Genomic DNA, 14127 nt, shown 5'->3' with positions numbered 1-14127 from the left:
ATTCATAATGAACCATACATTATACACTTTTTTGAGATGATGTTGTAAAATAGCTTCTATGAACATAAAAATATAGAGCGTGATCCATTAAAAATAGAGATAATGGACTATGCTGTACTTACGTGAATCACCCTTAATATTTAAATGTATGTTTGTAAAGAGCCCATTTGAATTTAAAAGTTGACGTGTCCCAGTATTTTTTATAATTTTCTAAAACAAGGCCATAAACAAAATTTTATTCTTTAACTGGTTTCCAGTATTGCCCAGCTGGAAACTGGGAACCGGAAGGCGAAGAACGCTATAAATAATCGGGATAATAATAATAATAACTGGTTTCCATACTTTATAATTTCAAAATTTCACCCTGTATTTTCATAATATACGCTACATGATATAGTTCGTTAAATCAGGTTATTAAGCAGCTTTTAAAGATATAATAATATATAGGGTGTTCCATTAAAACTAAAACTTATGGATCATCGATTCCATCATTATGCCAACATTGATGAAGAACTGTCGAAAAAATATACTTATAGCAATAATTGATGGCAATTCAGACATTAAAATTCACGTGTTTTAATAGTTATTTATGAAACAGTTCGTGAAGTATGATTTTTGCGAACGCACGCGATTTTTAGAGCACGAGCGACAACGGAGAGAGTGCTATACATCGCGTAAGTTCGCAAAAAGTACTTCACGCACAGTTTCATACAATATTTTATCTACTCTACGATAAACAAATAAAAAAACTGTATGGGCTATTCCACGAATATACGCCTGTCTTGGATTATCGCGACAACGAATATTTTAGTGTGCAACATAAGAAGTGCGAAAATAAATGGCTCTAATAATTGTTCCAATAAGCAACAATGTATTTTGCAATTTACTTTCGTTCTTCATAATTTGCACAGTAAAATATTCGTTGGGGCGATAATCCAAGACAGGCGTATGTTCGTGGAATAGGGTATAACTCTTCGTCACTGGAATTCATTTCTATTCTACAATTTTTAGAACTTTGACATTTAAAAATCCTAACTACTTTCAAACCACAAAACTGTCAAAAATTTTGTTGTAAGTCATTGCTCATATTGTCATCACCATGACAACGCGAAAGTTAAGGATATTTGATTATATGAAAGTGTGCCAAAAAACCCATTGAAAGTGTGCGAAAAAGTAAATCCCATTTAAAATACATTGTTACTTCACGCACACTTTAAACCCTTCACGCACTGCTATCTATAATGACAGTTTTCACAAACTAAAAACTTATACCTACATAATATGACATAGAGTAGATAAAATATTTTTTAAGTCGTCTGTTTCTGAAATAATGAATTTATTTCATACTTTCGCATCATACTGAATTGTAAGGTTACTTACACATTCATAGGCTGTGCTTCGTGGTTTCCCAACGATGGTAAAGCGACTATACCTGGAAATGCTGCTTTAACTTTACCGAATACGAAATCCAAGGAGTTTATGTTTTGTTCTACAGTTGTATTCCATATAGCATGGTCGACCACATCTCCTGTATAATAGAGAGCATCGATAGACGGCTAAAAATAAGTATAAATAATAATTTTATAGCTCATTAAATAGGTATATCATGAATTGATTTAGAAATGTTTACCTACTGTTATGCATTTTTTGAAGCTATGCTTCTTTAGGCACGATTGGGAAAAATGTTGAGAGTGAATTTTTACGATACGCGCGCACACCGACAAAAAAGCAACAGTCTAAAGTTAGTTGCTAAATCTCTCATAATAGTCTAAGAGCTAGTGAACCCTCCGACTAACGGTCGTCCTGTAAGGCTAAAAATTGTTCTAGTGATAATTCATAGCACACCAAGGCTAAAAACCATGACCTGGCAGGCCTCAGCGGTGCACGTGTATCTACCAGGTGAATCGAAAAGTGCAAATTTAGGGGGTAAAATAAACTTTCTCCTGTAAGATTTAAATTTAAGTATGTGTTTGAGTAAGTCATTCAGAAGAAATGTGTACAATGACAGGCGATTCTGAAGAGCATAAGACCTTGCCGGGCGAGGGGAAAGATTATGGGTTTTTCCTAAAATTATTCTTTTTGCATCGAACAAATTTTTTTTAGGTTTTTTTGAATAATTTCAAACAGAAAACGTCTTTTGTGATTTTTCTCTTAAGTTAATAGTTTTTGTTATATGAGCGATTGAAAATTTTGAAAATTGAGAAATCGGCCATTTTTAACCCTAAATCGGACATTTATCTAAAAATTTCAATGTTGCCAAGGTACGTAGATATTCTTTAAACATTGATTGATGAAATCCCGAAGAGTTTTTTGCAATAAAATATCGAAAACCTCTTTGTTTTTTTAATTGCTTATCAAGGGTGTGCGACACTGTAGTATAAGTGAGGACGTTTGAGTTTACATAAATTCATTATCTCGAGAATGGGCAAATTTCAAGAGAAATCTTCAGACAGGTCGATTTTTATTTTTGAATTAGGACTTTTTGGCATATATATAATACTAGTGACGTCATCCATCTGGGCGTGATGACGTAATCGATGATTTTTTTAAATAAGAGTAGGGGTTGTGTGATAGCTCATTTGAAAGGTTATTTAATTCTCTATTCAGTAATATAAACATTAACATAATTATTTATACAGGGTGTACAAAAAAAATTTTTCTTCTATTTGTCAAATTTAATCAAAGTTAATTTAATAAAAAAAAATTTTTGTACACCCTGTATAAATAATTATGTTAATGTTTATATTAGTGAATAGAAAATTCAATAACCTTTCAAATGAGCTATCACACAACCCCCACTCTTATTTAAAAAAATCATCGATTACGTCATCACGCTCAGATGGATGACGTCACTAATATTATATATATGCCAAAAAGTCCTAATTTAAAAATGAAAATCGACCTGTCTGAGGATTTCTCTTGAAATTTGCCCATTCTCGAGATAATGAATTTAAGCAAACTCAAACGTCCTCACTTATACTACAGTGTCACACCTGCTTGATTAGCAATTAAAAAAACAAAGGGGGTTTCGATATTTTATTGCAAAAAACTCTTCGGGATTTCATCAATCAATGTTTAAAGAATATCTACGTATCTTGGCAACATTGAAATTTTTAGATAAATGTCCGATTTAGTGTTAAAAATGACCGATTTCGCAATTTTCAAAATTTTCAATCGCTTATATAACAAAAACTATGAACTTTAGAGAAAAATCACTAAAGACGTTTTCTGTTTGGAATGATTCAAAAAAACGTAAAAAAATTTGTTCGATGCAAAAAGAATAATGTTAGGAAAAACCCCTAATCTTTCCCCTCGCCTGGCAAGGTCTTATGCTCTTCAGAATCGCCTGTCATTGTACACATTTCTTCTGAATGACTTACTCAAACACATACTTAAATTTAAACCTTACAGGAGAAAGTTTATTTTACCCCCTAAATTTGCACTTTTCGATTCACCTGGTAGATACACGTGCACCACTGAGGCCTGCTAGGTCATGGTTTTTAGCCTTGGTGTGCTATGAATTATCACTAGAAAAATTTCTAGCCTTACAGGACGACCGTTAGTCGGAGGGTTCACTAGCTCTAAGACTATAAGTTACTTTTCAGTAGTAATAACCCAAGGACATTGATAATTGTTCGAAAAAAATTTATAAGGGATTTCGAAAGCTTGTTGCTTAGAAACAGACCGACGCCGTAGGCGGAGGTCTGTTGCCTGTAAGCAACAAGCTTGAGAAAGTTGTTAAACATTTTTTGAGCATTTATCAATGTTCGAGGGTTATTCGGATAGAGAATTTTTTGCTGGTTATGAAAAAAATACAGAGCAGAAGCAATTTATTTAAATGTGCAATTAACAAAGGAACAATTAGAAAAATTTAATGAAGATCCAGACATGCTTTCCATACAAATTTTTTACTGTAAACAGTATTCTTTGGTATATTTGATTCGATAATTTCATTAATATTCTCATCAGTATTACAACCAAATCGTGACATTTTGAAATATTGAATATTTGAAATGTCAAAATCGAAATGTAGGTATCCATAGCTACATGATTGAGTGAAAACAGCCCATGGGATCTGTTTTCAGTATAATGTTGGTTTTATTGGTTGTATTCAATCAGATGACCACAAATTAATTGATTTCATTGGATTTCTAATTGAGCAAAAAATTTTCAGTGCAAATAAACAGTGGGAATAAATAATAGTAGGGGAGGCAAGTATGCTAAATGTGCAGTCACTCGAGCGCTTTGGGGACCTATTGGGTTGTGAAGAGTAGGTTCTAAAACCAAAAAAAGTTAAGTAAAGTTTTCCATTTTAGTGGGGACTTTCCATTTTTAATTTAATTTTCCATTTCCAACAATCGTTTTTTTCCGATTATAGCACCATTTATCCATAATTCGAAAAAATGTTTCAAATAAAAGTTACTTATTTTTACGTAAGGAATCCGAATCTGCAATAAAAAATGGGGGCTCCTATTTAAAATGTTAAAGTAATCCCACTTCACCTCCGTGAGGGGTCGTGTTAGGTGCCATTCGATAGATTTTTTAAATATATTGAATAAGTGTATTTTTCAGTTTTTAAACGCTTTTCTTTACTTTAATAGTTTGCATCAAATCTTTAGACGTTAATTTGACTGACTTTTATTCAATGCAAATGAATGAAAATTTGCAGACAGTGAATTCGCGGGAACAATACACGAATAGTCAATAAAAAATTTTTATGTTTATTAATTCTTTAAATAAAAAAAAACGATTTTAATGGAAAATGCTTAAATTCTCTTGTTTTTTACAATGTAGAAACTTGAAACTTTTACGGATTGTAGCTAATGATATGAACTATACATAATTTCACTTTTTACGTTAATTGTTTACGTTATGCTTCATAAATTAACAATAAAGTTTTAAATTTTGAACGCTCATATATTTGTTTATATATAAATCGGCGTTTATTCGTGTCATATTTCAATACGATACGAAACAAATCTTCAACCAAAATTCGAATTAAAAAAATTCATGTTTTTATCGTAGTCTTAGAAAAACCACCGGTAAAGACGTTTTGTGCTACAATTAACATTAGAATTCGTTTTGTCGTATTAATTAATTAAACGCTTTTCTTTAGTTCAATCGTTTGGGTCAAATCTTTGGACGTTAATTTGACTGCCTTTTCTTCAACGTAAATGACTAAAAATTTGCAGACATATGCATTCGCGGGAACAATACACGAATAGTCAATAAAAAAATTTTATGGTTATTAATTCTTTAAATAAAAAAAAACGATTTTAATGGAAAATGCTTAAATTCTCTTGTTTTTTACAATGTAGAAACTTGAAACTTTTACGGATTGTAGCTAATGATATGAACTATACATAATTTCACTTTTTACGTTAATTGTTTACGTTATGCTTCATAAATAAACAATAAAGTTTTAAATTTTGAACGCTCATATATTTGTTTATATATAAATCGGCGTTTATTCGTGTCATATTTCAATACGATACGAAACAAATCTTCAACCAAAATTCGAATTAAAAAAATTCATGTTTTTATCGTAGTCTTAGAAAAACCACCGGTAAAGACGTTTTGTGCTACAATTAACATTAGAATTCGTTTTGTCGTATTAATTAATTAAACGCTTTTCTTTAGTTCAATCGTTTGGGTCAAATCTTTGGACGTTAATTTGACTGCCTTTTCTTCAATGCAAATGACTAAAAATTTGCAGACATATGCATTCGCGGGAACAATACACGAATAGTCAATAAAATTTTTTTGTTTATTAATTGTTTAAATAAAAAAACGATTTTAACGGAAAATGCTTAAATTCTCTTGTTTTTTATAATGAAGAAACTTGAAACTTTTACAGATTGTAGCTAATTATACGAACTATACATAATTTCACTTTTTACGTTAATTGTTTACGTTATGCTTCATAAATAAACGATAAAGTTTCAATTTTTTGCCGATTCCGACTACTATTCATGTTTGTACATCATATGTTTTATACATATTTTAGTAAACATGACGATATATATTATTTTAATGTTTGAAAAGTGTAAAACTAAAAAGTAAAAAATAAAAAAATATAAAAGAAAATATTTTTAAGATTCGCTTTTCTTTAGTTACGAGTGACTAAAATTAAACAGATTTTAAAAAAATCAACTAAAAAGCAAAAAATAAAAAAAATGAAAAAATCAACACATTCGTTAAAGAAAAGCGTGGTGCGAAAACCGTTTATTTTTTATGAAGACGCGCCACGCTTTTCTTTGACGAATGTGTTAGATTTTTTCAATTTTTTTTATTTTTTGCTTTTAGTTGATTTTTTAAAATATGTTTAAGTTTAGTCACTCGTAACTAAAGAAAAGCGTTTCTTAAAAATATTTTTTCATATTTTTTTATTCGATCTGATGTTCATTTCGCCAAATATTGCGGGATTTGTATTTAAAATTTTAAATTTACCCCCACCCCTGTCCGTGGGGAGTCGTCTTTGTTATCATTCGATAGATTTTTGACAAATATTGAGCACGTATTTTTTAGTTTTTAGATCTATCGTTCATTTCGCGAAATATTCGTTTTTTTGTGAAACTTTGTGACTCGCCCATTTTCTTACGCCCCGCCCAAATCGTCAGATTTTTGAAATATACACTGTTTTGCATTTACTTAACTTACCTTATCTTAATTTGACGATTTCGAGTTTTTCTAAGGATTGATTTTTTTTTCGCCCCCCCCCCCTTAACGAACGCCCCTGTGTTTAGAGCCAATATATGGTAGAGGTACATCTACAGGGTACCAGGTTTCTCGCCATATGATAATCTGACGCGCTCGAGTTAATGCAAAAATCCCCGCTTGGGCTCCCCTACCATAAAAATGTATATTTGTATGGGTGGTTTTGTTGATTTAATTATACAGTTTTATGTATGAAAACCCTCCAGTATCCGGAAACGGCTTGCACGGTTTTTATATATTTTGCTGAATAAGGATTTTCTAATGTGGCCGATATTATTATAGTGGTAATTACATTGCTGTCAGATCTTCGGTTTTTCTGGAAATCTAATGAACTTTCTTATTTCAAATAGATCACCCTACATTTCTTTTGCGTTTTGAAGTCTTTAAGAAATACTGCTTATTTTTCATGTTATATTCACTATACCCAAATGCCATAATTTCGGAGTTATTGCAACAGTTATTTAAAAAAAATTTAAACAAATTATAAAAATCAATTTTTTCGTCCCGGGAAGAATCTATTTTATGTTCTTTGGATCATTGGGAACATAAAATGTCTGTAATTTTTCTGTTAATCTTTTTAAGGCTATGGGTACATAATTCGCAAATATTTTACGTGTATCCCTACTTTTTCTGTCTTTACACGGCAAATTACGTGTAGTAAAATTCACACTGGTATGGATATGTAAACATTACTAGAATGTCATTCTGCTTGAAAATGTCATCATTAATTTAAAGAGATGGGTTTTGAATGTTCTTGGATAACTGTTATTTTTATAATTGCAAATTATTAATTCAGTTAATAAATGTGATAATTTTTTCACTAACTATGTATTCAGTGATTGTAATAATTTATTTGTACAACAAAGACTAATAATCAATCGAGAAAAGAGGAAAAGTGTTAATGTGATTTTTTAATAATATATTGTTATGGAACGCTTACAATTTTGAACATCTTTAACAACAAAATACTTGGATCACAGAATACATTATCCTGATGTATTCTCTGCTTGGCTTGGATCTTCCACAAATAATACACAATAAATAACTTTTTATTAAGTTCACGTCTTAAATCAATTATTTATCAAATACACTATATATCAATAATATTTAATCAATAACTCAACATATTCCCGATGCAATGTCAAATATTAAAAATTGTCACTGATTGTCAGTATCTGACTGGTGCTGACTGACAATATATGCTGAAAATATGCTGACAATATATGACTGACAAAGATAGATTTGGAAAATATTACCACGGCATTGTGTTCATTTTTTTCGAATCCTGAAAAAACCAATACATATTTTTGAAAAATTTAAACGCAGAATGAAAGACTAAATTATTACCGAGGGCCGAAAGTCCCTTAGAATAAATAAAAAGTTTATTTTGAATGATATATTTGAAATTAAAAATCACACTAAATTTTCTCTTAGTTTTTCACCCCTGTAACTTATTAAAATAAACATTATATTCTTTTTCTCATGATCATCTTTCAGTGCGTCACAGTTTTTCGATTTCTTTCTAACGCATTAAATTGTATGTGACAGAAAAAAAGGCACGTCCGTGATTACAGACATTTACAACATTTATTCTAGTTATTCTAGTTGTCGATAGATGGCGCCATAATAAAAAAAATTTAATTAGATAATAATATTACAAATATAATCTGTATAATTTATAAGACTATACAAATCAAAGAAAATACCATTTTATAAATGCAAGAAACACATTTGATTTGTTTTTATTCCAAATTGACAATAAAATGTGACAACTGTCAGATTTAACTAAAATGTCATGTTAGAATAAATGTCATAAATGTGTATTATCACGGACTTACCCTTTTTCCTATCATTTGTTACGCACTGAAAAATGCTCATGAAAAGGACAATAGAAGTTCTCAGAGACTTTCGGCCCTCGCTAATAACGTAATCTTTCATTCTGCGTTTAAATTTTTCAAAAATACTTATTAGTTTTCTCAGGATTCGAAAAAAATAAATGCCCATTTGAATAGCATTGCAGCCGAAAATACGTACCGATCCTCTTAAAGTTATAAACAATTTAATACTGAAAAAAAAAATGAAATATGACGATTTTCTAGGTTCAAAAACACAAGTAAAAAATAGAATTTTGGAAATTATAACACAGTTATATATAACACAATTAAACAAGTACCGAAATTCAAGTCCAAACGTTATTCTATCAGCTCCCAACAAGAATTATTGGCAAGTTTTATTCTAAATCATTGTCTTTTAATTATTATTGTCAATGAAGCGCATATGAGAGGACGGACGATCGGGGCATTAGCATCTAAAAAACAATGTTTTAAAATGAAACAAGCCCAAATTACTTATAAGTAGCTAATAAAATAAAGTTTGAACTTGAATTTAGGCACTTCTTAGTTTCAAAAATAATATTTTTATTTGTGTTTTTGAACCTTGAAAATCGGCATTTTTCGTTTTTTTCCGTTTATAACTCGAAAACGATTAACTTTAGAGAAAAATTACGAACTTTTTTGTTCCCAATGATCCAAAGAACCTAAAATAATGTTTACACTGAAAGAGAAAATTGATTTTTATAATTTGTTTAAAAATTTCTTTTTAAATAAATGTTACAATAACTCCGTAATTATGGCATTTAGGTATAGGAAATATAACACGAAAAATCAGTATTTCTTAAGAACTTCAAAACGCAAAAAATATACAGGGTGTTCTATTTGAAATAAGAAAGTTCATTAGATTTGCAGAAAAACGGAAGACCTGACAACAATGCAATTACCATTATAATATCGGCCGTATTAGAAAACCCTTACACACCAAAATCTATAAAAATCGTGCAAGCCATTTCCGAGATAATTCAGGGTTTCCATACATAAAACTCACTCTGTATATTGTATATGACGGTGATAGATATTTACTGATAATTTATTAGTAGATATCTAAATATGTATATTTATTTTAAATATTAGTGATAAAAGAGGTTTTAATACACTGTTTTAAAAGAGATTTGAGGTTATTTGTCGGTATGTATAATTTATTTGTATTGTAAATTGTAAATCATTACAATATTATCTAACCAACATTTTTTCTTTCCTTTAAAAAAACTTAAAATCTATTTTTTAATAACGCCAAAGAATTTTTTCACTTATTTCGCATCAAATAATTTTTCTTTAATTCTGGAGTGTGTTAAGGGGGGAATTCCCCTATCCTCCCATAGATCCGCCACTGTTCCGTAGTTTTCTAAAGATAAGGCGGAACTGCAGCTACGCTTGTATTGTAAAGTGTGAAGCATTCATGAAAACATGATTATTCTTATTTCGCTCTAGCAGCACATTTTCTATCGCACTTGTTCAGTTTCAGAGGACTTTTCGGAGGTTTTCTGAAGACTAATATACGATGAATTTATTTTTTATTACGAATTCATATGCAACACTCAAATGTGCATGAAGAAAATGAATCTCTCTTGTTTCAATAATAAATATTTTCGTTTACTTGACCGTGAATTAGTGCACTTAACGTAAACCGAGCACCTGAATCAAATAACTTCAAAGGCTGTAATTTCAGAATAATAATTTTTCAGACCTAGGTCCCATGGACTTCTTTAATCTACGCACTGAGAACTATCATTGGCCGAACTGTCGTTAAATTTGACCGTGGCCACTTTTGCATAAGGAGTGTTGCGGAGTCCTTTAAGTGTTTTTATTTAAAATAAAGTGTTTAAAAGTCTTAAAAATGCATAATATAAATAATGTAAATTAACATTGAAATACTTACATATATCGTTTTAATGAAATCCAAGGCACTATCTAATACGTTCGGAGCGGAGTCACAGTTGTAGTCGCCCCACTGTCCCGCTTTTCCAGACTTCAGCTGACTGTTGCCCAATCCCTCAAGGCAACATACTGGATATCCGCAATCACTGACTCCACCAGTCTCATAATTTAATGATACGTGAACGTCCGATAAATGTATGATATATATTGGTTGTTGGTTGGAGCTTACTGGCTGAAAGAAATGTGTATTATAATTTTTATGCTTGCATTCCTATAGGTCAGGGGAGGCCAACCCGTCGATCGCGGCTCTTAGGTAAGTCGATCGCGTGCAAGGAAAAAATTATCGGTATCTACCTATTCCCGTCCTAAATATTACGAAAATTATTGGAGTACTAGCAATCTTCCATCGATCATCGCGAGCGACTCATGAAGTGTCCACTCTGTATGAGTAGCTCGCGCTAGTTAGCCGCTTTCTTTCTCTTTCCATTCTGCTATTTTTGAATTGAATCACAAAGGATAAGGATACCTACAAAGCTCAAAGATTTTTGAGGCGGTTTATTTTCCTTTTCGTCACAGCAAGTTTTTGCGAAGCTTTAGAGATTTGGTAAATGACATTATTAAGTTTCTTGAAGAAAAGGGTGATGATCATCAGCAATTACCTACGTGAATTAGACTGGCAATGTGATTTGGCATTTATAGCAGATTTCACTGGTAAACTAAGTACATTGAATCTGGAACTGCAAGGCAAGAACAAAACATTATCAGAAATGATGAGTTTTCTACTACATCATTCAAAATTCAAGCAGTATCTTTTATAGTTGATATTGAAAAGAAAAGGTTTCTAAGATTTACCAACATTAAAGATGGCATGGAAAAACACCCTGTGTATGTTTTTCAGCCACAGAAGCAAGAATTCAGTCAATGGTATCAGACTTTGAAATCCGTTTTAGAGATTTCAATAAAATTAAAAAGTCGGTCGAATTTATCAATTATTCATATTCAATGATACTATTCATGACACCTTTGAAACATCCAAACAATTCGCAGAGATATTCCAAATAGACTAACTTTTTCTTGAAAATGAAATAATTGCTATGCGCTGTGATGTATTTTTGAAATCGAGGTCAGGTTCACATCTAGATTTCTGGCCATTGGTGCCCAATGACAAATATTCAAATTTAAAAAATGAGTTGAACAACTGTATTCATGTTTTGGTTCAACCTATTTTAGTATGTGAATCAGCGTTTTCATATTTAAAAAACAAACGAAGAGTAAACAGCGTTCCAGTTTGACTGATGCTCATACGTTGGATTCTTTAAGGTTGACAATTTCCAACTACAGGCCAGACTTATATGAACCTAGCAAAAACTGTTCAAACGGAAATCTCCATTAATTTTTTTTCTAATTTAATATATGTACATAGTTGTAAAAATAAATAAATAAGAGATACTACTTTTGTTTTATTTAAGTATTACCATATTACTAATACACACTGGCGAGCAATAAAACTAATCCATCCAGAATTTTAGCGTTCAAAGCCGAATAGAATATTTCAGAATCGGTTTTACTCAGATATAGTGAGCGACTCTGAGATATTCACCTCACTTTTAACGTTGAAATTCTGGATTAAAAGTTTTATTGCTCGCCAGAATAGTTAAAAAATTCCTAGTCGGTAGATTGCAAAGAATTAGAAAGGCAGACAGTAGATCTCGAGTCCGATTAAGTTGGCCATCCCTACTATATACTTTATCTATTGGGTTGTTCAAATGAAAAGGTACGAAACGTCGTAACAACGTAGCAGCAAACATTTTGCCTATGCCATCATGGCAATTCGTGTGAGGGCATCATGGCGTTCATAAGCAACGAGAAGTTATTAGGTTTCTGACCTTGAATACCTTTTCGCTACTAGCAGATCTTGCGCCTCAGAGATCGCTATTAAAATATCGATATCTTGGCCAAAAATAAACCTACGATCATTTTTCCATGCTCAAAATGTTCCTTAATAGTGATTTTATTATTACTGTTAATTCGATCGAAAATCCTTCAAAAAGATGACTGCTTTAACAACTGGCGTTCGCCATCAAATATTGTCAACCTTGTCAAACTACTGACGTTGCGCGCTAGCTGTCTTTCACTTGATCTCTGATACCTGGCGTTTTTAACAGCTGACAACCCTAATTTTTAAAAGAGCGGACATTTTTTCGCATGCAATCTTATATGATATTATCATTGTATTAGAAAAAACATTAGCTTTAATTTAATGCAAAAAACATGCATATACGTTGTGAACGAAATCTTTTTTCAAAAATGAATTACAATAATTAATTATTAATTTATTAAAAACTATTTGCGGCCACTTTTTGGCTAGCAACCTGTTATCAATATATTTTCCTATTCTTAAATTCATATAAAAATGTAATTTTATTAACTGATGAACGTAATGACTTTGCAGTATGATCTTCATAGACTTGATAAGAATAGACAAGGCAAACTAAGCAAAATAGTGTAACGCGCGGGTAGCCGATCGATGGTTTATTTATCTCTTTTTATAAAACGATCTCGCGCATGTGACAGACAAAGATGGCTAGACCACTCAACGTGAATATTGGCCAATGACGTGCTTGATATTGGCGTTACACCTTTATTCATAGAGCGGCCCATACCTTACCTAGTCTATTCTTATTATGTTTATGAGGACTATTTATCGTCCTCAGACATTTTCTTAAACATATTTAATTTTTACAGTTTGCTTGTTTAAATACTATGAACTGTCAAAGTGTATGCATTTGACTTGACATCGGTCATTGCGCATGTGCCACCTTCGATACCGAACGTCATCTCAAAAACTGTATCATAATGAAAATTTGTAAGGCCTATTCGCGATGTATACCCCGAACGTACCCAGAGGGAGAACGCCTGCGCATTACAAAATTGGACGTTCAATAAGGTCGAATATTTCCCCCGAAAACCTAATGCGCAGGCGATCTCCCTCTGGATACGTTATATAACTATAATGAAGCCCAGAATGATTATAAGAATTGAACTTGTAATTGATACATTAAGATATGAGAGTAGAAAAAATATATTTATGGTTCTTACCTGGGGATATATTTTTGGGCCAGAATTGACTGATCCAACCCACGTGAGAGGCGGTATCGGAAAATAGCATTCCTTGGTCTGGAGAAGTACGGAACATACCAGTTGGTTATCCATTATTTTACTGTTTGCTCTGATATATGTTAAGCTAGGCTAAAAAAGACAATTTTGGGTGTCAAAATATTTCCTTTTGATTCCGAAGGCCAATTTTCTCTGTTTAACAAGTCTTCCAGGCAACCTATACTCTAAACTCTAAAGGATGTATCATAAATAATAAAAATTTGAATTTAAGCGGTAATGCAAGATAATGCGAGATCACACATGGCAAGAATTGTAACACAGTATCTTGAAGATGTTGATATTCCAAATGTGGAGTGGCCTGCTCAAAATCCAGACCTTAATCCTATTATTGAGCAAATATGGAGCCTTCTCAAAACGCATGTAAGACCAATAAGAAAAAATAAAAAATTTCTTAAATTGTGTGGAGTAGGTACTAGAAAAGCGCCTGGAATCGATATGACAACAGGAGAAATGTTAAAATAGC

General features: G+C 31.6%; 1 protein-coding gene across 1 annotated transcript in view; it reads right to left on the bottom strand.

The window, feature by feature from the left end:
• LOC114334529 (sphingomyelin phosphodiesterase-like) overlaps positions 1 to 14127 on the bottom strand; it is a 56542-nt gene that overhangs the window by 19132 nt on the left and 23283 nt on the right. The window contains exons 3-5 of the mRNA XM_028284592.2: positions 13587 to 13736; positions 10489 to 10719; positions 1381 to 1556 (exon numbers count right to left, since the gene is read on the bottom strand). Coding sequence (XP_028140393.1) covers positions 1381 to 1556; positions 10489 to 10719; positions 13587 to 13736 — 557 coding nt within the window. The remainder of the gene's footprint in view (positions 1 to 1380; positions 1557 to 10488; positions 10720 to 13586; positions 13737 to 14127) is intronic.

The sequence above is a fragment of the Diabrotica virgifera genome, chromosome 8 (genome assembly GCF_917563875.1).
Source record: "Diabrotica virgifera virgifera chromosome 8, PGI_DIABVI_V3a".
In the NCBI taxonomy this organism is placed as follows: domain Eukaryota; kingdom Metazoa; phylum Arthropoda; class Insecta; order Coleoptera; family Chrysomelidae; genus Diabrotica; species Diabrotica virgifera.
This window is presented reverse-complemented; position numbering and strand designations above follow the sequence as displayed.